Source organism: Odocoileus virginianus, unplaced genomic scaffold, assembly GCF_023699985.2.
Source record: "Odocoileus virginianus isolate 20LAN1187 ecotype Illinois unplaced genomic scaffold, Ovbor_1.2 Unplaced_Scaffold_10, whole genome shotgun sequence".
In the NCBI taxonomy this organism is placed as follows: domain Eukaryota; kingdom Metazoa; phylum Chordata; class Mammalia; order Artiodactyla; family Cervidae; genus Odocoileus; species Odocoileus virginianus.
The window spans coordinates 896,846-919,725 of NW_027224272.1; the positions used below are offsets into that span (position 1 = coordinate 896,846).

The window sequence follows — 22,880 nt, forward strand, 5'->3', positions numbered from 1 at the left end:
AATGTACGGCAGTCACAGTATTATATACCCTACCTTTCTCCAACTTGACCCTTTCTTACTGGTTATACTTCTTTTAGAATGCAAACTCATTACCTTTTCTCCTTTTAGTCCTAATTTTTATATTTCACAAAAGTTTCCATACCATTTTAGGACTGTCCTGAGATTCAATTTCAAGGTTTTATTCCTTTCACTACATAAGTTCAAGAAGCAAATCTCTGTGAGAGACAATATTAATAAATAAATATTTAAGGAACTTTGGCTCCATTCCATGTTATCAATGACCCTGGCTGTTAGAGATGCCAGATGAATCAGAGATGCTTCCTGTCCTCAGCATGCTTACATATTAATGGGATACACAGATTCATGAGTAAGTCAGTGGTGTTCAAAGAAATTTATAGTTACACACAAATGTGCTGTTTTCCTTAACTGACAGCATCTTTCTCATTCTCCCATCCAGACTGGATGCAGAGGAACAGGGTGGAATGTAGCCTTGGATCCTCACATATCTTAGTCTCTTCTACCCTGAACAGTCTCATTACAGCAACTCTGTTCTTTGGGATAAACAGTCAAAATTTCAGACCTTCCCATCCCCCCAACGAGATGGCATCTGGGAAGAGCAAATAGAGCTTCAATTTCAGGTTGCCTCACTTTTGTGAGTTTCTTCTAAAGCTATGTATATAATTTTTGTAACTTGAATTTGATATTATTTTCTAAAGGAAGGGTCTCCACATTGTGTAAGGCCTCTCAGAATGTGGGTCAGCCCTGAAGTGGGCTTCCATGAGGCAGCGGGGAGGGGCTCTTGTACCTGCATGCACGTGGCATTGCTTTTCTGGATCCTCAGTCTCTTTGGCAATGACCTCTCCCTCTCCACCTGGAGCCTGGTTGGCATGTGCCCATCTGCTGCTGAGGCCTGAGATGGGCATCTTGAACCTCTCCTCTCAGTCCCACCCAGAACCAAGAGGGTCTCTCATAACTGCCCCAGTTACTTCCCAGTCGTCACATGTTTTTCATGAATACTGTGGCTGCAGAAACAGCCATCTCCTACTCTTCTGCCTGTTCAGTGCAGTCCCTCTGATTCAGTCAGCCTCCATAACAGATTGCCTGGGTTTTAACTCAGTCACCTTCAGTGACTTTGAAACTCGTATATCCCTTTTAAGCGACAAGAAACTTAAGCCAGTTTTGGTTACTGACATGACAGTGAGAGCCTAAGACACAAAGAAAAAATATTTTGTATGGTACCATCTAATTTTTAAGACTATAGTATTGCTAGGGACTGAAAAATTGTGATCTGAAAATTAAAAAAAAAAACAAGGAAATTAAAAAAAAAACCAACAACTGAACACCAAATCTTTCATTTGCATTCCTATTGTAAGTTTCCTCTTCTTACCCTCCACCCCAGTCTCTGCTAAAGAAGGTGAATGAATATCTCTGGCCAACTCTGGAGTAGACTCTATATACAAAGTAGCAACATATAGAAACACAATATTATATTTCAAAATATATTATTTATTTCATAAAGCCCATAAATAGTTACAAGTAACAAATGGTTACTAAGTGGTAGCTAGTAACTTTGTGGTTACAGGAGCATAGTAATTGGAGTAGTAACACTGCCTATGGATGGGGAGAGTTCCAGTGGACAAAGATAGTGCAAATATAGGCAGAGGAAGTCTTATAAATCCACCAACATTCCCCTGAGACTTTTAATGAAAGCCACTTGCCATTTAATCTTTGCAGAGGAACATAGACATTATGCTGACAAGTATTTTTCTGGTATTTTCTATCAGCCATTTATGGAACCTTTCATATGCCTACTTTTTTAAATATTAAAACACTTTAACATGCAGACTAAAAGTTCACAGTATCCAGAATTTGAGATTATACTAACAGTAATCTGAGGAACACATTTATTGATTTCATCCTTTTTTTAGTTCAACAGATTTCTGTAGTTGCCTTACATAAAGATTCTCAAGATGAGGTCATAGATCAGAAGTATCAATATCATTTGGAAACTTGTTATAAATGCAAATTAGTATCATAAACTCTGTGAGGAAGAGTCAGTAACCTGCTTAAAACACTATGTCAATGATTTGGATGCATGATAAAGTTTGAGAATGACTGCCTTAGATTATAAATTCAATAGGTCATAAAATGCTTATTTTCTATGACTTCTCTAAGGTATATATTACTGGGTTTCATACAAATATATATATATGTATATATATATATTATAGAAATTTTGGAAATATTTTACAAAAAGACAAATAATATCAAAGTCTGTTTATCTATTTACCCACCCATCTACTTACTTATCTATCCATCCATGCCATAATTACATTTTTAAATTAGTATAACCATTCTCTTACCTGAGAAACTCAAGAAGTAACGAATGTTGGCAGTGAAGCTGAATCACCCTTTCAGGGTAATCCACAGGTAAAGACTGACTTAAATTAATTCCAGGTGGCATTTTTCCACACAGGTGGACCAGCACATCATAAATGGTCTTATTATATTTGGAAAAGTCACTCTGTCTGGAAAATTTTTTGGCCGATAGTGCTGATGAGTACAGTTCTATTTTATACACATCCCTATGGGAAAATAATATTAAAATTAAAAACATCTTAAAATGTTATAAAAAACCATTCTCAATGACTAAATACAGTTCTATTTAAAATCAAATGAGAAATTATACAATTCACTTCATTTACCTATTTTTTATGAGTAAAAATTTGATTTTCTTAATTACCCCAGAGGTTTCTAGTAACTTGCTTTAAGCACACATCATTATCTAATGGTGCTGCTGTTAAGTCTGAAAGATTGGACTGTGATTAGAAAATGTTAAGGGCTTTGGAAAAACAGAATAAAGGTTAAATTCTAGACCCACTACCTACAACTGTGTGAGTATAATGAGTTATTTAAGCTTATTTAACTCAATTTTGTGGGCTTCCCTCATAGCTCAGTTGGTAAAGAATCCGCCTGCAATGCAGGAGACCCCAGGGGTTTGATTCCTGGGTCAGGAAGATCCCCTGGAGAAGGGATAGGCTACCCACTCCAGTATTCTTGGGCTTCCCTTGTGGCTCAGCTGGTAAAGAATCCACCTGCAATGCAGGAGACCTGGGTTCGATCCCTGGGTTGGGAAGATCCCCTGGAGAAGGGAAAGGCTACCACTCCAGTATTTTGGCCTGGAGAATTCCATGGATACAGTCCATGGAGTCACAAAGAATTGGACACGACTGAGCGACTTTCACTTTCAACTCAATTTTATACAGTATAAATTGGAGACAATAATGCCTACAATAATTTATAAGACATTTCAAACATTCATCAAACACACACACACACATACACACACACACACAAAGACACATTTATATACATTTGCTCAATATTGATACTTTAATACTTAGAAGGGCACATCCTCCACACTGGCCATATGAGTGGGGATCCTCACCTTAGAGATAAAGTCCAGAGAGCTATTGTTTCCATATATTTTTCTGCACTTTAAGTAAGATGATACAATCTCTATTTCCTGATACCTCTCATACCAAGTTGTGATTTTTCTGCTCTTTATGTAAGATAATACAATCTCTAATTCCTGATACCTCACATACCAAGTTGTGATGCATGTTAATTTTCAAATGGAGTAAAAAAAAAGCCCAACCAACTCTTGCTACCTACAGTTTATGAAAGATCTAATACTATTCTGCGTATTTGGTTGCTAGCAATAAGAATCACAAATGCATCACTAGCTTAGACTAACAAATAAAAAGTCCCCAAGGGGCCATCTTGAATGGCAGTTCTCTAGTTTAGTAGCTAGTAGGGATATACAGCAAATTCAAAAGAAACTATAAGTTTTAAGGGTTTCAGTATCGTTCCTCAAAGCCTTGCTCTGACACTTATTCTGTGACTTTATGAAAGTTATTTGACCTTTCTCTCCTCAACCTTCTGAAAATAATAAACCTAGTATATCCTGAAATCACCAACAAATCAGATACTTTATGGAGAAAATTAGCACCATCATGGGCCTTAAAATATTTCTATGAAAAAATTATGAAAAAGATAAATGATAGACAAAATAGAATTAAAACAAATCAATGAACAAATAAAAACGGGGGAGAAATGAGTGCAAATGAAAGAAATAATAAATAAGTGGGCACACAGAGGCCCCATTTATAATAGTTATAAACACAGATTTTAAATTCAGTGCATGTACTATGTTTAAAATTGAGAATCTTGTCACTGAACTATAAATTAAAAAATGACTAAATGGAAAATTTACAGATAAGCAAATCCAGTAAGTAAAATTAAGAGAGCAATGGATGAGTTTAACAGCAGGTTAAGTCAAGTGAAAAGCAAACTAATGAACTGAAATACAGGCTATAGGAAAGTACCATACTGCAATACAGAACAACAAAAGGATGGGAAATATAGGAGACTGAGCAAAGAAGAGGAGCCCAAAAGAATGCAGCAGTCACACAACTTGAAAGGACACAGGGTGAAAACTTTCAAAATTGACAACAACAAAAAAATCAAACTACAGATAAAAGAATCACTGTGAATCCCAATAAGAATAACTACAAAGAAAACTTACCTAGGCACTTCAGAGTAAAGCTGTTGAAACCAAATATAAAAAGAAACTCTTAAAAGTGCTCTGCTTACCCACAAAAAGAAAATATCTTCAAAGCAGTAAAAATTAAAATTTCAGATGACTTAACAGAAACAGAATACAGAAGAGAATAACATATTTTAAATAAGCTTAAAGAAAATAGTTGCCAACCTTAAATCCTATACCAAACAAATTATACAATTAGAATAAAGGTGGAAAAAAATACAGCTATTTTCAGAAACAAAATACAGAATTTATTACCGATGACTTTAATGCAAAGATCTAAAGATAATTATTTGAGAGGAAGAAAATCATCTTGAGTGAGAAATTAAAGATATAAAAAGAATGAAGAAAAATTAAATCAGTAAATATATGAGCAAATGTTGACTGATTATAATAATAGCATCAATATCCGGGGTATACATACACTCCAGATATTTTAAATATATATATATACATACACTCCAGATATGTTACATATATATACATATATATAAAGTATATAATTATACAACAATAGTGTATGTTGGAAGGAAGAAGATAAAGTTAACATATAATTCCCTGTAACATCAGGGAACAGAATAAAATTATTAATTATGATAAGACTTCAATAACTTATATGTATGCCATTATGTGTTAAGTAATCATTAAAAGAATTATAGAAGTGTACTTCTAAGCTTGTAGAGGATAAATCATGAAATAAGGGAACAGTTAATCAATGCAAAAGAAGGCAAAAAAGGAGAGAGAGGGTAGACAGAAAAACAGAAGAACTTAAAAACATCACAGATCTAAATCTAAATTCATAGTATTTGCATTAAATTTTTACAAATCGTAAACTTGAATTAAAGGAAAAAGAATAATATGAAACAAGCTAAATATAGGGTATACAAAGAGACATAACCAAAATCCTAAGCAAATAAAGATCTATGTAAAAGATTCAAAATGTTATGTAAATATTAACCAGAAGTAAAATGCCTATATTAATAAAATACAACTTAGAATTTAAGGCACAAAGCATTACTAAGTATAAAGAAAGACATTCCACTGGCAATGCACCACAAACGTATATTACAGCTGCATATTTGAATTAGTCATGGAAGTTCACCATCATTCTAAGAGGAGATTAAGAAAGAGAGAATGGAGAAAATAGAGACAACAAAGGGAAGGAAACAGCAGAACATGAGGCAGAGAAAAACAGTTAAAATGAGTTTTCTAAGTGAGAGGGCCTACTGAAAGCCAAGTAGATTGATATATCAATGTATCAATATATATATAAATATCAATATACCAATATCATATAAAATGTTCCCACACTCAGATTTTACTTCAATAACTTGCAGAATAGATTAGCAGAAATAATGGAAACCATAAAATAACTTTGAGAGAATGAACGTGGTACTCACAAAATCAGGTGGCCATTGGCAAAGAGCCAACTCATTAGAAAAGACCCTGGTGCTGGGAAAGATTGAAGGCAGGAGGAAAAGGGGACAACAGAGAATGAGATGGTTGGATGGCATCACTGACTCAATGGATATGAGTTTGAGCAAGCTCCGGGAGATGGTGAAGGACAGGGAAGCCTGGCGTTCTACAATCCATGGGAGCGCAAAGATGGGGGCGTAAAGAGTCGGACATAACTGAGTGACTGAACATACACACTCACAAAATATGACATCAAACTTCTCATCAGAAAATACTGAATGATTCTAGCTGTATGGGATAATGTAGGAGGAGGGGGTCAACTATTGGCAACATTACATGACCTTGTAAAAGTATCTTCTTAGCCTGAGAGTCCATGATCCAAAAATTCCAAACAAAGAATTACCACTCAATAACACTGTTAACTTGGACAATGTAACAATTCAAAGTCTTTTGGATGTGAATAGCTTCTTTCCCAGAGCTAGAGGCCCTCCTACTCCTCTAGAACTGCCTTTGCCCAGGCTGTATGCATGAGCTACTTCTCCTTTATCAAAAAAATCAAAGTTCTCAGTTCCATCAGGAAACAAGGAGACCCACAAAGTCACCAGTAGGGATAAAAAAACAGAACAGTTACTAGGAAATCATCCAAAACTGTAAGAGCTTTTTAAACCTTTTATTATTTGATAAAGTGATCCTGCCTCTGAGAACCTGCCTATATAACATCTAGAAATGCTTGCTACCACCTGTAAACAGACACATTCAATCTTAGCACTGTTTTTAAGAAAATAACCAAACAAAGTAACAGAAGTAAATGCCCAACAACTAGTGAGAATCGGCAAGCAAATAATGACACAAGAATGCAATAACATACAACAAATTAGCAATCAATATTATAGTAAAATATTAGAAACTGAAAATTAAAATCATAAGCTCTATCAAAAGCAACAAAAAATGAGAATGCTTAATAGCAAAAATTCTGGGAGGCATTCAGTGTGGAATAGAAATAAATTTATAGGCCTGAAAATAATTAAGCATACCATTCAAGTTTAAAGGAAAAGTAAATCACAAAGAAAACCAATCAGCAGTATTTAGAAAATGCAGAGATGAATAAATCAGTCTAACAGCTTATTCATTATGAGACATAAAAGTAAAATATCTAAATCAAGAAAATATAAAATTAAAATTATAAACATACAAACCATACTACTACTAGTTACAAGTGTTACATAATGAATTGTAAATGCTCATTGATTTCTCTGAAAATTAAAAAAAATAATTAGAACTAGGTACACTTTTCAGTAAAAAAAAAACAACTAAACAGAAAACTGAAAAATTATAAGGGAATAATTTCTCTAAAAAATTCCCTGGAGTCAGATGATTTATGATTGAGTCTATAAATTAGCAATTCAATCCATGACGCTGATAATATTTATTAAAAAACTGAAAAAGATACAGGAAAACTCAACAGAGTAACCAAGCTCACGCCTGTGTATAGATGCAAAACTTCTAATACAGCCTGTCTAGTTATACAGATTAGTACTTGCCCCTATGGTGCCAGCAAGTCACCCCAGTGATGAAAAAGGAGGTAGGAAAACTCTAAGCACCAGTACACCAGCATTAACAACAGAGGTGCCTGAATTCTGTCAAAATTAACAATATAATTAAGTGACTTGATATGACCAATGCAGTTAACTGTTTTAAACATTCTGAGTACTAAAACAACACATGAAAAAGGTAAAGATACTGTCACACAGGAGATAGTATTAAAGAAATTGTGTCTTCCCTCTTCACTAACACTATTTACTATCCATCACCCTGATGATACTCTTGATAGACAGCTGAATTTCATTTATACAGAAATAAAATAATCCTGTTTTATACAGTTTCTAAATTTTTCAAGTTTAAAAGGATATCTTGCCCATATCATCCATTCTCATTTCACAGATGAGGAAACTGAGGTTCAGAGACTTTCAGGGCTTGCTCCAAATCATTGGATGTTTAGAAGAAATTTAAAAGTACATGCATACTCAAAAATTTCTATTTGCATCCTTTTGCTTTTCTAATAGTCTCCTCATAATTGATCAGTTTAGAATAAATTAACATTGAGTTTCACTTCAAACAATCTCACTAAGTAGATATTTATATGATACAAGGCAAACATAGAGAAATGTTAGAGAAACATATAGCTGTTACCTTCTTACAGTCTCTGGAATATGAAGAGAATGGGGTCCTTCAGGCCAACCGAAAAGACTGAACCAGGTCTGAACTGCATTTACAGTCTTCAGAAAGAAGTCATATGTCCTTGTTCCTTCTTTAGGAGAAAAGAATTCCTTGTCTTCTGCCTCCTTTTTCATAAATCTGTTGCCTTTATTTGGCATTTCATATTTGTTTGACTTTAATATTTCAGGTATTATTTCCATTCCTAAAATTCACATTTGTTTATAAAAAAGGATTACTTGACAATAAGGTAAAATAATCTGTCAGCTAGTCCTATCTGTATGCAGACAAATGGAACTCATTCTGCAAATTATTCTATGTTCTCAAAGAAACTCTGATCAATTTATTGTAGCTTAAAATTAAACCTTATTTTCAAATGTCCAACAGAAATACTTTAAAAAGATATGTTTCAATAAAGAAAATTATTAAATTTTCTTCATGTCGTAACATTCCCCGAAATGAAAGCTTTCATTTTATATTACATATGTAAAATATTTAGACAACTCTTCAGTTTTACTTATTAGACAGAATTAAACTTTAGCTGAATAACTTATAAAAACAAAAAATTGGTTTTGGATTCAAAATGACTTTCTGTCCAAGAGAAGCACTTCGATAAAACAAAACATGTTCGAGCTAAAGAATTTTCAAGAATATAAAATGATTTTATCATGTTTTGGTTTTCAAAAATATCTGCCGATGTAATTGTACAAGCACACACTCGTTTCAAAACCTCTCAGCATTTAATTTGGCTTGGTTCACTCAATTAAGGGAAAATTTTCAATATTATCCACACCCAGAGAAAGGAATATTTGAAAAGTTAGTTGCAAATAACAATACCAAGTTCACATATTTATCTGTGTGCAACATGTTCTTCCCAGGTGGCTCAATGGGAACCTACTTGCAATGCAGGAGCCACAGGAGATGTGGGTTCAATCCTTGGGCCGGGAAGATCCCCTGGAGGAGGGCATGGCAACCCACTCCAGTATTCTTGCCTGGAAAATCCCATAGACAGAGGAGCCTAGTGGGCTACAGTCATAGGGTCATAAAGAGTCAGACACGACTGAAGCGACTTAGCACGCACATCTATTTCTAAGATAAGCAACACTGGACCCAGCTAATTAGGAAATGATCCCCGAGTTCAGCAGTTTTCAAATTATGTACAAAGGGTACCTGTACAGAGAGTCTCAGCAAATTCACAGGGGCTCTACCAGATATTTAACATTTTAGTTAAATACCACTATAACATCTGCTTCATATCATATATACTACTACTCTAGGTTTTTCTACCAAACTAATGAATGGAACTGCTTGGTATAGCTTTTGGCTTCAGAGAAAAATATTAAGATTAAGCCTATCATGAGCCAAAAACAGAGAATTTCTACTCTAAATCATTGGAAAGAGCACCCAAAGCAGAAAGTGAAAGTGTTAGTTGCTCAGTCGTGTCTGACTCTTTGCGATCCCATGAACTGTAGCCTGCCAGGCTCCTCTGTCCATGGAATTCTCCAGGCAAGAATACTGGAGTGAGCCATTTCCTCCTCCAGAGGATCTTCCCAACTCAGGGATCAAACCCAGGTCTCCTGCATTGCAGGAAGATTCTTTACTGTCTGGGTCATCAGGGAAGCCCTTTCAAAGCAGATGACCCTCTCAAAACTAGTGACAAATTCAGCTTTCTTCATGAATTTCTTATTACTTGAAAAAAGTCTAAGTTTTGAATCACATAATATTAAACAGATAATGTTTTGGATTGGGTTGGAGAGGTACACTATGTATTTGCCACATACCAACAAACAATTTTCTCTTTGCAGGCTCAGCATCACTACATTCACCAGGAGCAATAGAGGGTAAGCCAGTTTCTTGACTGGCAAGCAGACTCTTGCTTTCAGCGTTCACAGAACTGGCATCCTTTTCTACAAATGACATATTGGATCAGAGTAGGTCAAACAAGCATTTGTGAATTCACTATCAAATTACTGAACCTGAATTTCATAATTATATATATATATATAAACATTATAGTAAATATGTGTATATATATACATACACACATACATACAGTACAAAATAAAAAATCTAAGTTCCCATTACTCATGAATAAGATGTATAATAAGAAGAAAATAAAGAGTGACATGAACTGAACTGAATGAACTTTATAAGGCAATTATTATGATATATCAAAGTTACTGGAGAATGAACAATGTTCAACTTTAGCATAAACAAGTATATATAGTCTTTTAAATGTTTCTACACCCAAATTTTTAGAATTACTATATATAGTGCTCAAAATCATATATAAAAAGACTGTCACTAACAAAGTAATTTCTTTCTAGTTAATTTTCTGAAATGAAAGCATTGCTTGGTTATGATTCCATTTTGTCCAGCTTTTGATCTCTATTCCAGTTAGAGCTGCTGTGACTTGGCCACCATGGTAATTCAAACAACCACAGGCAATGCTGAACAAGAAAAGGAAGCAGATATAACCTACCACCAGATATCTATCTACCTACATATCTACTTATCTATCTACATATGCATGTACATATATGTGTGTATGTATATTATATAAGAATACAATATATATTATATAACAATAAAATGTTTAATACAACACATATATACAGAATGCTATTCCATCAGAGAAGCATGGCCTGTGCAAATAAAAAGATCTAACATGAAAGTTTCGCACCACAACTCCCGAGCTAGTAAATCATGGGTACATTATACAAGTTCTCGGAAACATCTGTTTTTTATCCATAAAATGAAATCAAGGGCTCTGAACTCATGTGTTTTTTTTGAGGATTACTTTATAGGCAGCAACACATATAAATAATCTGGTATATACTAAGTTTCTTCCACCCTTTCAGTACAAAGCCATTCAGAATTTGCCAGGGAACCTTTGCCCAGTAGGTATGCACATCTCCACAATGCTAAGCCACTGCAGACTTCATAGAAGGAAGCCTTAGAAAATTCAATGACAGAATGAGTCATTTTGACAGAATGATACTGCATTAGACAGTACCTTTTCAAGTCAACATCAAATGACAAAAGGTTCCTAGTGGGGTACAAACCCACATCTGTACACTTCAACTAAAGTCAGTGATTCATATGATACTTTTTTGACATACTAAGTTTAACAACTTAATGATTTTTATTACATATAAGTCATACTTCTTTACTTTTGGATATACTTAGTATGTTTTAAGCTTTCACCTTTACTGAACGTATCATTCTCTAGAGCACAGAAACTACATATGGAGGTTCTGAGGTCTCATAAATTTGGTTAGAATTCTCTGAGCAATGTGCTCATCCCCTCTATGACTCATTTTTTTAATTAAGAAAATAAATTTATTGGATATGAACATTATCAAATTTTGGTCATTTATTACTCAGTTTCTTAATCTGCAAAGTGAGATTAATAAGAGTATTGAACCATGGTTGTTGGGAAGACTAAATGAAATAACAAATATAAGGCACTCAGCACAGAATGTCATATGCCTGGAAGGCACTAAATATATGTTATAAATTATTGCCTGCATATTTCTGAAGATATCTTAGATTATTTAAGAATCATGATATCTTTCTATAGTAATGCTTATCCAAATGGATATATTATTTTAAACAATTATCATACAAATACAAAGACTCCATTTTTTTTCCTTCTAAAGAGATAGCAGTATTTTGTACAGTAATTCCTCATTCTTTGGGGAGGGGGCATTATGAAAAATAGAAAAAAGTGGTAAAGTAATAAGAATAGGTTATAATACCAATAATAATAAAATGACAATAATAATACATTCCAGTTATTTATAGTCTAAGAATCTTCACGAAAGCCTTTCTTTTTTATAAACACACCGCTAGTATCATGCTGCTCCCCCATAAAGCACATTTTGTTTAATAACAGATGTTTAAGGATCTGAGTACTAAAGATAAAAGCTTATGGCAAAATGGTGAGGTGAGAACACAAAACAGAATTTCCACCCAGGTACTGCAACTTTTCATCCTCTGCTCTTTCTATTACATTGTCTTATTTGATATCTCACATCCCATCCGTCCAGTATATTAGAAGAATATAACATCAAAATTTGTCAGAAAAATCTTTAAAATTCTGAAAATGTGTGCAAAATTTGTAATACACACATGCTGAGAAGGAACGATCAGAGCAGTAAGGAGAGACCCCAGGGTATGTGGAAGCCTAGAGCTTGAGGCTGGAGAAGGAAATGGCAACCCACTCCAGTACTCTTGCCTAGAAAATCCCATGGATGGAGGAGCCTGGTGCAGGCTACTGTCCATGGGGTCACAAAGAGTCGGACACACTTTCACTTTAGAGCTTGATGGAGGGGAGTGGGGTGGGTCAACAGTATAAACTGCTCTTCAGTAGTGCAGAGGCAACATTTTAATGGATCTAACTGCCTAATTTCTTCTGCTATTTGCCTCCCTCTCTGTGGAAAATAGAGTGGTTTATTGGATTGGTAAATAGGCAAGCATAGCTTGCATTCACTCTTTTTCCTCTTTGGGAACAAGCCTGTTCAATGAAAGGATACAGTCTCCTCTTAACTCCCTATTGTCATCCTGCACCCTCACCCAAAGTAGCTAGAGGGAAGCAGAAGTTGAAGGGCAAGAGTGAGCAAGGTTAGCTGATTAAGGAAGGTCCCTGGACAATGAGACTAAGATAAAGGACAGCCTAAAGCAGGCAAGACTCTTCTTTCCTTGGCTTTGTGATGGGACAGATGATGGGTAAGGCATGTTTGGAATTTGAAAAGTCAGTGTGTTCCTGCCAGATGGCCTCCAGTCCTTTTGAAAAGTCTCAGTCCCCCAAGAATGAGGCAGAACAGGATTGAGTAGGTTTCACAGGAGTGGTAAACTTTTGAAGCCAAGTGGAGAAGATGAGAAAACTTGAAAACAGACAAGACCTGCAATTCAGCGCTGAAACTTAAGCCTTTAACAATCTACACAGAAAAAAATTTTTGCACTATCCATCATTCTCAATTTAACAGTTGAAAATGCTGGAGGGGGTGTGTAGAAAATGAGACCTTCTACACTGTCAGTAGGAGTATAAGTTGGTACAATCACTATGGAAAACAGTGTGGAGGTTCTTAAAAAATCTAAAATAGGATTACCATATCCCACTTCTGGGCATATATTCAGATGAAACTGTAATTCAAAAAGATATACGCACCCCTACATTCATAGCAGCATTACTCACAATAGCCAAGACATAGAAACAACCTAAATGTTCAACAGATGAATGGATAAAGAAGATATGGCATATATATACACACATAGACAATGGAATACTACTCAGCCATCAAAAATGAAATAATGCCATTGCAGCAACATGGATGGACCTAGAGATTATCATACTAAGTGAAGTAAGTCAGAACAGAGAAAGACAAATACCATATGATATCACTTATATGTGGAATCTAAAATATGGCACAAATGAACCTATCTATAAAACAGAAACAGACTCATAGACATAGAGAACAGACCTGTATTCGTCAGAGAGGAAGCAGGGAGGGAGAGGGTCAGACTGAGAGTTTGAGGTTGTGATGCAAACTATTACATTCAGAATGGATAAATAACAATGTACAGCACATGGAACTATATTCAATATCCTCTGATAAGCCTGAGTCATGAGTGTCTGAGTGGAAAAGAATATTAAAAAAAAATACATATGTGTATGAGTTACTTTGCTATACAGCAGAGATCGGCACAAAACTGTAAATCAAACAACACTGTAAATCAACTATACTTCAATTAAAAAAAGAAATAATAGTCATTCTATTATGGAATGGGAATGAAAAATCCAATTTATAACAACTTACCATATTTTACAATAATTTTTTGCTCATCAAGATGAATTGCCATATATGAATAAATAGTAAGCATGCAGTTTTCTGCTGTTGCAGTAACTGGAAGTGAAAACCTAAAAGTGAAAATATTGCATTTCAGTAAATTAAAATCTTTAGATGCAGTAAACACAATAAAAAAAATTTTAGCTATCCTGGATGTCTATAATAATCAAGACATGAATTAGTCATCATTTTTCTTTCCTTCTATCAATACTTTGGTTTTCTTAACTACCTATTGTATCTAGCTTAATGGTGTAAAAATATTTACTTTTAAAGCTTTTAGCAGAGATGGTAAATTTCACTTTCAAGTGTGCTCTAAAACACAGCTTGTAATTATGCAGGTTTGCAAACAGATTCAGGAAATTTTAGAGTTGAAGGAGCCTCAGAGTTAATCCACTCACCTTCTTCCATAGAATCTGTGACAAATGCTATCCAGCTTCAGAGGGCCAGCATGACACTCATGAGTCAGAAACAAGCCATCTCATATCTAGAGAACTGTAACCTCACAAATTCTATTTCAGGGCAACACAAAATCATATCTACAACCTATAATCTCCATTACATTCCTTCAAATATTTAAATACAGTTCACTATATCTTCTCTAAGCTCTCTTTTCCATATTAAAAACAGTTAGAATGTTCAAGGGTTCTTTCAACTTCAAGGCCTTTAAATATTTCACATACCACCTAACTTCTTTAGATGATCTTTTGTTTTGTGTTTATCCTTTAAATGTGTCTGAGAATTGAAAGTAATATTGTAAAAGCTGTTCAACCAGTACAAAGTAATATTACCTTCCACAAGCTGCATACTCTATTTTATGAAAGCATTGTGAAATTGTCATTTTCACCAGTCACAGAACACTCTTAGATGATACTGGACCTAACTTAGGTGACTACTCTATCCTTGTGCAACTGATTTTTTAATATAAATACTATATTTTATATCTATATCACTGTAATACCACCTTATTGGTTTCAGTTCTGCGTTATAGCATATCAAGATAATTTTACTCTTGAACCAGCTATCGAACTAGCTCTTCTATCTAGCTTATTATAGTTACTGGTCAAGGCAAAATGATAAAATCTCATTTTATAATCCAAGTTAAATACAGAACACAAGTAAAATATAGAACACAAGTAAAATATAGACTGCAATTAAAATATAGAATAGTATGAGACTAATAAAAATCTGTAGCTGAAATATAATGAGTTGTCAAGGGACATTAAAATAAACATGCTATATGTAAATGAGCTGATTTTCACCTCAGCTCTGCATATTTTCCCATAAGAAATGCATTGTTTTTACCTTTACTAATTAGTATGTATTAAAATATGATGCAAAATATACAGATTCAACATTGTCTTGTTTAACCAACCCTAGTCATTCCCTTGCCTCATCCTAAACACATGCATTAGATTGTCCTCTTCAGGATTAGGTTGTATTTTTATATGTAATTTTTTCCACATGATTTCCCTCTTAAAATGAAACTTAAAATTCCTTGATAGCATGAATAATTACTTCTACATACTATGCATTTATGCCAAGTGTAGCGACAATCAAAACTCCATTAACTGACCAACTATGTTTAAGGATATTTTTCAGATTAAATAATGTAGTTTATCAACAGACACCATCATCATTGCTATCTTAGAACCAAAAATGTTAATTTTAAGAGTGATTATAGAAGGAGAAAAAAAAAAGGAAAGAAAAAAAGACAACTCTAGCAAATCCTGTGGGTGCTCTGTCCTTAAGTTCTTATCCCCCAGGAGGTAGTCTTTGTGCTGGACTCCCATCCTCTGGGTGGGCATGGTGGGGTAACGGTTACCTTCTTCAGAGAATTACCACTGGGCTACTGGAGCTACTGAAAGTTCCAACTGCCTTAGGAGCTTATGGTCCTCAGAATCCTGCGGCCCATGCCTGTATGCTGTGGGAGTTTGATAGTTTGACAATCTTGCTTCAAATAGCACAAAAACTGTACAATGGTAACCTCATCTGCAAAGAGCTCCAGGGATCAAAGTGAGGTTGGGACTCAATTTTCATATTTATCTGGGATGACTGATTCCTGGTTCTGCTTCCCTTACCTCCTTACTTTTTTTTTTTTTCCCTGGGACTTCTTCCCTAATAAATAAGGTATCCATGAGGTCTCATCTAAAAGTTAGCCTGCGGACAATACTACCCAAGACAACTAACCAAATGAACAAACAAAAGAAGCACTATCACTTGAAATATTTATGAAATGGTACAAAACTAAGGAAAATATATTTTGAAATAAAATTTCACTATGAGAATAAAATGGGAATAAATATCAATTGTTTTTCTCTTATAAAACTAGTCTGTCAGAGATGATAAGATATGATTTCAGATGCTCCTTAAAGAATAACCAACATACATAAAATTCATTTGACCACATTCTTCTTGGAGCATGCAATACAGAAACTGGACAAGTTATACAGTATGGGAATATGGACACTTTATACATTGATATTATTAAAAATTCATTTAAACAGAAAAAGGACCTTTAGTTGGTAATACTAACACATTATAACAAAAATATTTCTGAGAAAATTGGGTACTTTATGGTATTTTATCAAAGAATAATGGTGTTATTTATGGATTCTCTATGCCAATCCACACAGACAGGAACTATGTGTGGTAAAGGATTTACGCTAAAAATACTCAATATTACAGTGAAATGAAAAGGCACTCTGACATTATGGATTTCAATTCCATTCTGGGATTTAAATAGAAAATTTCAGGCATGAGTGAAATAGAACAGTTCCACTGGACCAAAATTGGGATTGACATTCCTGGTAACAACAGAGTTGATACGATGCAGATGTTGACGAACATGGTGGAAATGTGGCAGCTACTGTGCTGAGCATCTAACATGCATTATTTAATTTATCTAAATCCTCTCAACAGTCCTAGAGGATAGGTATTATCAATTTTCTCAGCTTTTGGTTAAAATAGCAAAGTCCAGAAAAAGTCAATAATTGTTTAAGTTCACCCAATGAGAAAAGAGAGGGTCCAAGTTCAAATTCAATCTGCCTGAAACAAAGCTCTGATATTAGCCATTGCATAGGAATGGTGAGCTTCCAGACCTGTCTTGCAGAGATGTTCAAAGCTGGGAAGTCTGCATAAAATCACATAGGTAATGATGAACATAAACATAAATGTTTTTCAAAAGTTTTTTTTTTATCAATTATTTCATTAAAAACCACACACTATAATACTTCTAGCTAGTCTAATAATATTAAATTACATAAGTCCTTATTAAAAATTGGTTTAAATAAAAGACTTTTTTAAAAGCTATAAATATTTTCCTGAGTTCTCAGGAAGAAATATTTGACTTCAGATGCGCTTCCAAGTAAACCATAACCAGCATTTACAAAACTGATGTAAACAAATTCTCCTGTTGGACACATGCAAATTCTAGAGGTGGAAATTCTGTAGTTGTATACAGAAACAAAAGGTACCTCTGTACCCTAAGGGATGATGCAAAATACGTTAGGAAAAACTTGAGTCACTCTTTTAAACAGAATTGTTATGAACAAACTACTGATCTTTTACTGTGATAATCAAACAATAAATACCATAATATGTGGAAAGTCATGTATGGAGTACACATTTTTTTTCTCTGTTATTTCAGGTTCATCTAATAATTCTCATTAATGATTTATTTCCTGTTTCCAATTATGTACTTTAAATTCTTCTAAACTTACAGAACTTACACATGTATATACCCTGTACTTAGTTCATCAATTACCATTTTGCTACATTTCTCTCTCTCTTTCCTTTTTATTTGCAATTAATTTTCTTAAAAGGTATGTGTACACAAATTTACCTTTAAATATTGGCATATAACCCCTAAGAACAAGAGCGTTCTTTCATATAACCACAATTCTGTCATTACTACCATTAAATTTGACATTAGTACAAGAATATTATCTACTTTATAGTCCTTATTCAAGAGTCCCAATAATGCCAGGGTCCAAATTGGGATCAGTCATTGAATTTTGTCTCTTTTATTCCAGGACAATTCCCGAGCCTTGTTTGATCCTTCACGGCACTGACATTTTAAAGACAAGCTGTCTGAATTGCTCTGACTGTCCTCTCGTGACTGGAAAAAATTTAAACATTTGTAGCAAGAAATCCTTATGTGTTGTGGCATGCTTCCAGCTTAACTGCATCAGGAAGCACAGAAGGTTAGTGTTCCTCATTATTTGTGATGCTGAATATGGTCATTTAATATGGTGTTGCCCATCAAATGTCTTCATTTTTTATAGCAGTATTTCTAAAAATATAATTTACATATAATTATATGTATAATTTACATATAATAAAATCCATAGTTTTAAGATGTATAACGCAGTAGTTTTTAATATATTTACAGAGTTGTATAATATCACCACTACCTAATTTTTAAATATTTTCATCATCCGTGAATAAAACCCATAAACATTGGCATTCATTCCCCATTTGCCCCTTCTCTTAGACCCTAGAAGTCACCAATCTACTTTCTGTCTCCATGGATTTGCCCATCCTGAATGTTAAATAATTAATTAGAATTATTACTTGTAGTTAAAAGTAGTAATTGGTGGTGAGATGTTGAGACCATGTGGACATCTCATCCTCATCAACCTTTCATCCAAAGTATATATGCTCTGTCTGGGTTGTGTAAAGCCTTCTGGAAGGGCTCCTCCAAGGAGATAGGTCAGTGGCTCGAAAGGTTGACAACCACTGAGCCAGGATTCGAAACTGCACAGTGCCTGAGAGTTTGTGCAGAATTAGTCTTGATTTTTTTAAATGTTCAGTAGAATTCTGCAATGAAACCATCTGGGACTGGATTTTTCTTTGTGGGAAGATTAAATAACTATTCAACTTTTGATGAGAATTATAAAATGTTCTGATTTTTTATTTCTTCTACAGTATGGATAGTCTTCATCTTTCTAGGAAATTGTCAGTTTCATCTAAATCATCTAATCTGTTAGAATACAGATTAAGTATTCCTTTCTTTCTACTTAATTGAATTTAATTTGCTCCTCTTTTTCTAGTTTCTTTGAGTTGTGCAAGGTAGAAGGTTAGACTACTATATGAAATCATTCATAGTATTTAATATAGGTATTTAAAACTATAAATTTCCCTCTAAACATTGCTTTAGCTGCATCCTGTAAATTTTGATATATATTTTCATTTTCTCTTATCTCAGAATACTTCTTAAGTTTCCTTTGGATTTGTTCTTTGACTCCGGTTTACTCAGGAGTATGTAGTTTAGTTTCCTCACATTTGTGAAATTCCCACATCTCCTTCTGTTGTGTTTTTAATTTCATTTCACTGTGATGGAGCTCATATTTTGTATGACTTCAATCATGTTTAAAAATATTGAGACTGTGAACTTCCCTGGTGGTCTAGTGGTTAAGAATCTGCCTGCCAGTGCAGGGGACATGGGTTCGATCTCTGGTCCAGGAAGATCCCACATGCCACAGGACAATCAAGCCAGTGTACCATACCACTGAGCCCACACTCCAGAAACCTCGAGCTGCAACTACTGAGCCCATGAGCCGGAATTACTGAAGGCCAAACATCTTAGAGCCTGTGCTCTGTAACAAAAGAAGCCACCACAATAAGAAGCCCCATGCACCACAACTAGAGAGTAGCCCCCGCTTGCCGCAACTAGAGAAAGCCCGTGCAAAAGCAGCAAAGACCCAGTGCAGACAAAACTACATAAAACAAAATAAAATTAAAAAAAAAATCTTGAGACTTGTTTTATAGTCTAGCATTTAATCTATCCTAGAGAATGTTACATATGCACTTGAAAATAAAGTGTGTTTTCTGCTGATGTTAAATGGTAATGCTCTAAAGATGTCTATTAAGACCACTTGGTTGACAGTGCTTTTCAAGTTTTTAATACCCTCATAGACTTTTTGTCTAGATGTTTTCTCCATTATTGACATTGGGGTCTTGAAATCTCCAACAATTATTTCCAAATTATTTATTTCTCCTTTCAAATCTATTTGTTTCGTAGACTTCAAGGATCACTTGTTAGGTATTTATATGTTTATAGTTTTTATATGGCCTTGATGGATTGAGAATCTATAATTATGATTATAAAATACTCATCTTTTTATTTAGCAATCTTTTTCAGTCTATTTTTAATAGTATTAGTATAACCATTCTAATTCTCTAATAGTTGTGAATTGCAGGGTATAACTTTTTCCATCTTTTTAATTTCAACCTTATCATATCTTTGAATCTATAGAGCTGTAGTTTTTTTTTCCTAAATCAAGCCTGACAATTTCTGTCTTTTGATTAGATTGTTTAATACATTCACATGTAGAGTTATCAATATTTTTGGGTTTATATCTCCTATTTTGTTTTCTGTATGATTTATACGTGTTTTCTTTTGTGTCTTCTTTATTGCCTCATTCTACAGTAAGTGGATTCTTTCTAGTATACCATGTTAATTCCTCAAAGATATTTAACTGCATTTTAAGTTCTTTTCTTATTGATTGCTTTCAGGATTATAACACACATCTTAACTTAGCATCTACTCCAGATTTAAACTAACTCAATTTCACTATGTTATGAACTATTGCTGCAATATAGCTCCATTCCTTTGCTTTATTGTCACATAGAATTACATCTTTATGTGTTACAAATCCAACAATCTAGTGCTATAATTGTTGTTTTATATAATCTTATGTCTTCTAAAGATGTTAAGAGAAAAAAGGAAAAATTGATTTATATAGTTTTTTATATTAGATTTCATTAACATTAGATTTCTTGTTCTCATCTTTTCTTCTTGTGGACTCAATTTACTATACAGTATCATATCCTTTTTCCAATATAGCTTTATTTCTACTGCCTTGCTTTGGTAATGCTACTTACAAAATATCTCTATATTACTTACTATTAGTTCAACTATACCACATTATATTGTTTTGTACAAGTGTTTTTAAGAATCAATTAAGAGAATAAATATATTGCAGTATAGTCATAAAGTTCCAGAGTTATGATTGATATATTTTTTTGGAATATCAACTGACTCAAGTTTCAGGATCATAAAGGAATTCTCACTTACTTTCATTTCAATATTCCTATGATGCTGTTTTGGACTTATCTTTATTTTCTGTTACTACAAAAGGATGCCTCTGGATATGATAAGTTTAAGAATAAGAGATTCCTATAGTGTCACTGGATTCATTTGATTTTTACTAAATCTTTAAGTATCATAAAAATGTCCTTAAACATTACACTGACTGAAATGAAAGTGCCACTATTCATAATTTTTCATCTAGGATACTGGCATCTTTATAAATCAGCCTAATACATCAGTCTCCTTTAACCTAATCTACATATACAGTGCATGTGTACATGTATACACACAGGCATATACACACATCACATACTATATACCTTTCCTCATACTCAAACAGTCATTATTGTCTTAGTCCCATTTGGTTATTTTCTACACTACTGGATTCTAGGAAGGAAGCCACTGCAAGCTAAAAAACGTAAAACCAACAACAACAACAAAAATAAGACAGAGATTATATTTTTACAAATTACAATTTTTATATTGAATTGCATGGTGACCACGTTAATTCATTAAATAAGGTGTGGAAAGTTTGATCATTCATCTCTCCGGTTGTTAGCTGGTGGATAATTAAAACTCTAATTACACATCTCTAAATTTGTCCCAATCAACAGTGAAGATAAGAGACTCTTATGCTTGTCATCCCAAATCATTCTAGAAATGAAACACTGAAGTTCCATGTTAAATCTCTATGATAAATTTCCTAGTAATTATAGTACTTTATCACTTTCCAACAGCATATGAAGTACTGTGATGGTCTGTCAACAATATGTCAAACACCATGAGAAATATTATGATATAATTTATATATTTCTCATCTTAACTAAGGATCTGCTCCTATATACACACTATTTATAGGCAGATCTTACACTCTAAATACAGCCCTACTAAACATGGTTTTAATTCACAAAGAGATGAGCAGAGTAAGAAGGGACATGGTGGCAGGGTGTGGGTTTTGGAAGCACATATTTTCAGTCTTGGTTGTCTGTCCAAATCTTTCTCTACAAGGCAGCTAGAAAACTGTAAAATAACATGTTGGAAAAACTAGCAATGGCTATAAAGGGTTAAAAGGAGAGTTTACAGTTAATGCTGCTTTGGGTCAGTGATCTAGATTCCTATTTATAGGACTAAATAAACAGAAATAGAAGAAGGAGAAGAAAATATCTGGGTCAGCCCTTTGAAAATTCTTGTCATTTTTAAAACTCACTACTGCCAACATCATCATCAAAAACGCGTCCTTATTGCTATTCATACAGTATTTAAATGAAGACTTTAAAGGATGGACTCACTTTGGATGATCATGTTTGCTTTAGCAGAATTGGTTACACAAAAGAAAGATCCTTGAACAACCTTTCCAAAACAGCTTATCCATACCTATTCACAATGTTTCTCAATTCCATAATTGCTAGCAAAATAATTCACATGTAACCTCACTTAACACACAAAGAAAAGGTTGATAAGTTATTTAAATATCTAATGCTTACTACAGGTAGTGCTTTTAGGTTAGGTCAACTGGACTTCGTCTCTTGCTGTAATGTATATTTATAACTGTCTAGGTCATTCATGATGTTGGCAGACAGAAGAATCTACCACAACTGATGACATCATATGTCATTTGTTAATCAGTGATAAATTTACAGAGTTTTGAATTATTTATTTTTAATCAATCAAAATATACTGAAAAGATTCCTGATGATAA

The 22,880-nt window shown here is 33.9% G+C and overlaps 1 protein-coding gene across 1 annotated transcript in view; it reads right to left on the reverse strand.

Moving 5' to 3' along the window:
- Window positions 1–22,880, reverse strand: part of CFAP47 (cilia and flagella associated protein 47) — a 491,580-nt gene that overhangs the window by 328,850 nt on the left and 139,850 nt on the right. Inside the window, exons 27-30 of the mRNA XM_020881679.2 lie at window positions 14,059–14,159; window positions 10,018–10,143; window positions 8,213–8,441; window positions 2,364–2,585 (exon numbers count right to left, since the gene is read on the reverse strand). Of these exons, the coding sequence (XP_020737338.2) occupies window positions 2,364–2,585; window positions 8,213–8,441; window positions 10,018–10,143; window positions 14,059–14,159 (678 nt within the window). The remainder of the gene's footprint in view (window positions 1–2,363; window positions 2,586–8,212; window positions 8,442–10,017; window positions 10,144–14,058; window positions 14,160–22,880) is intronic.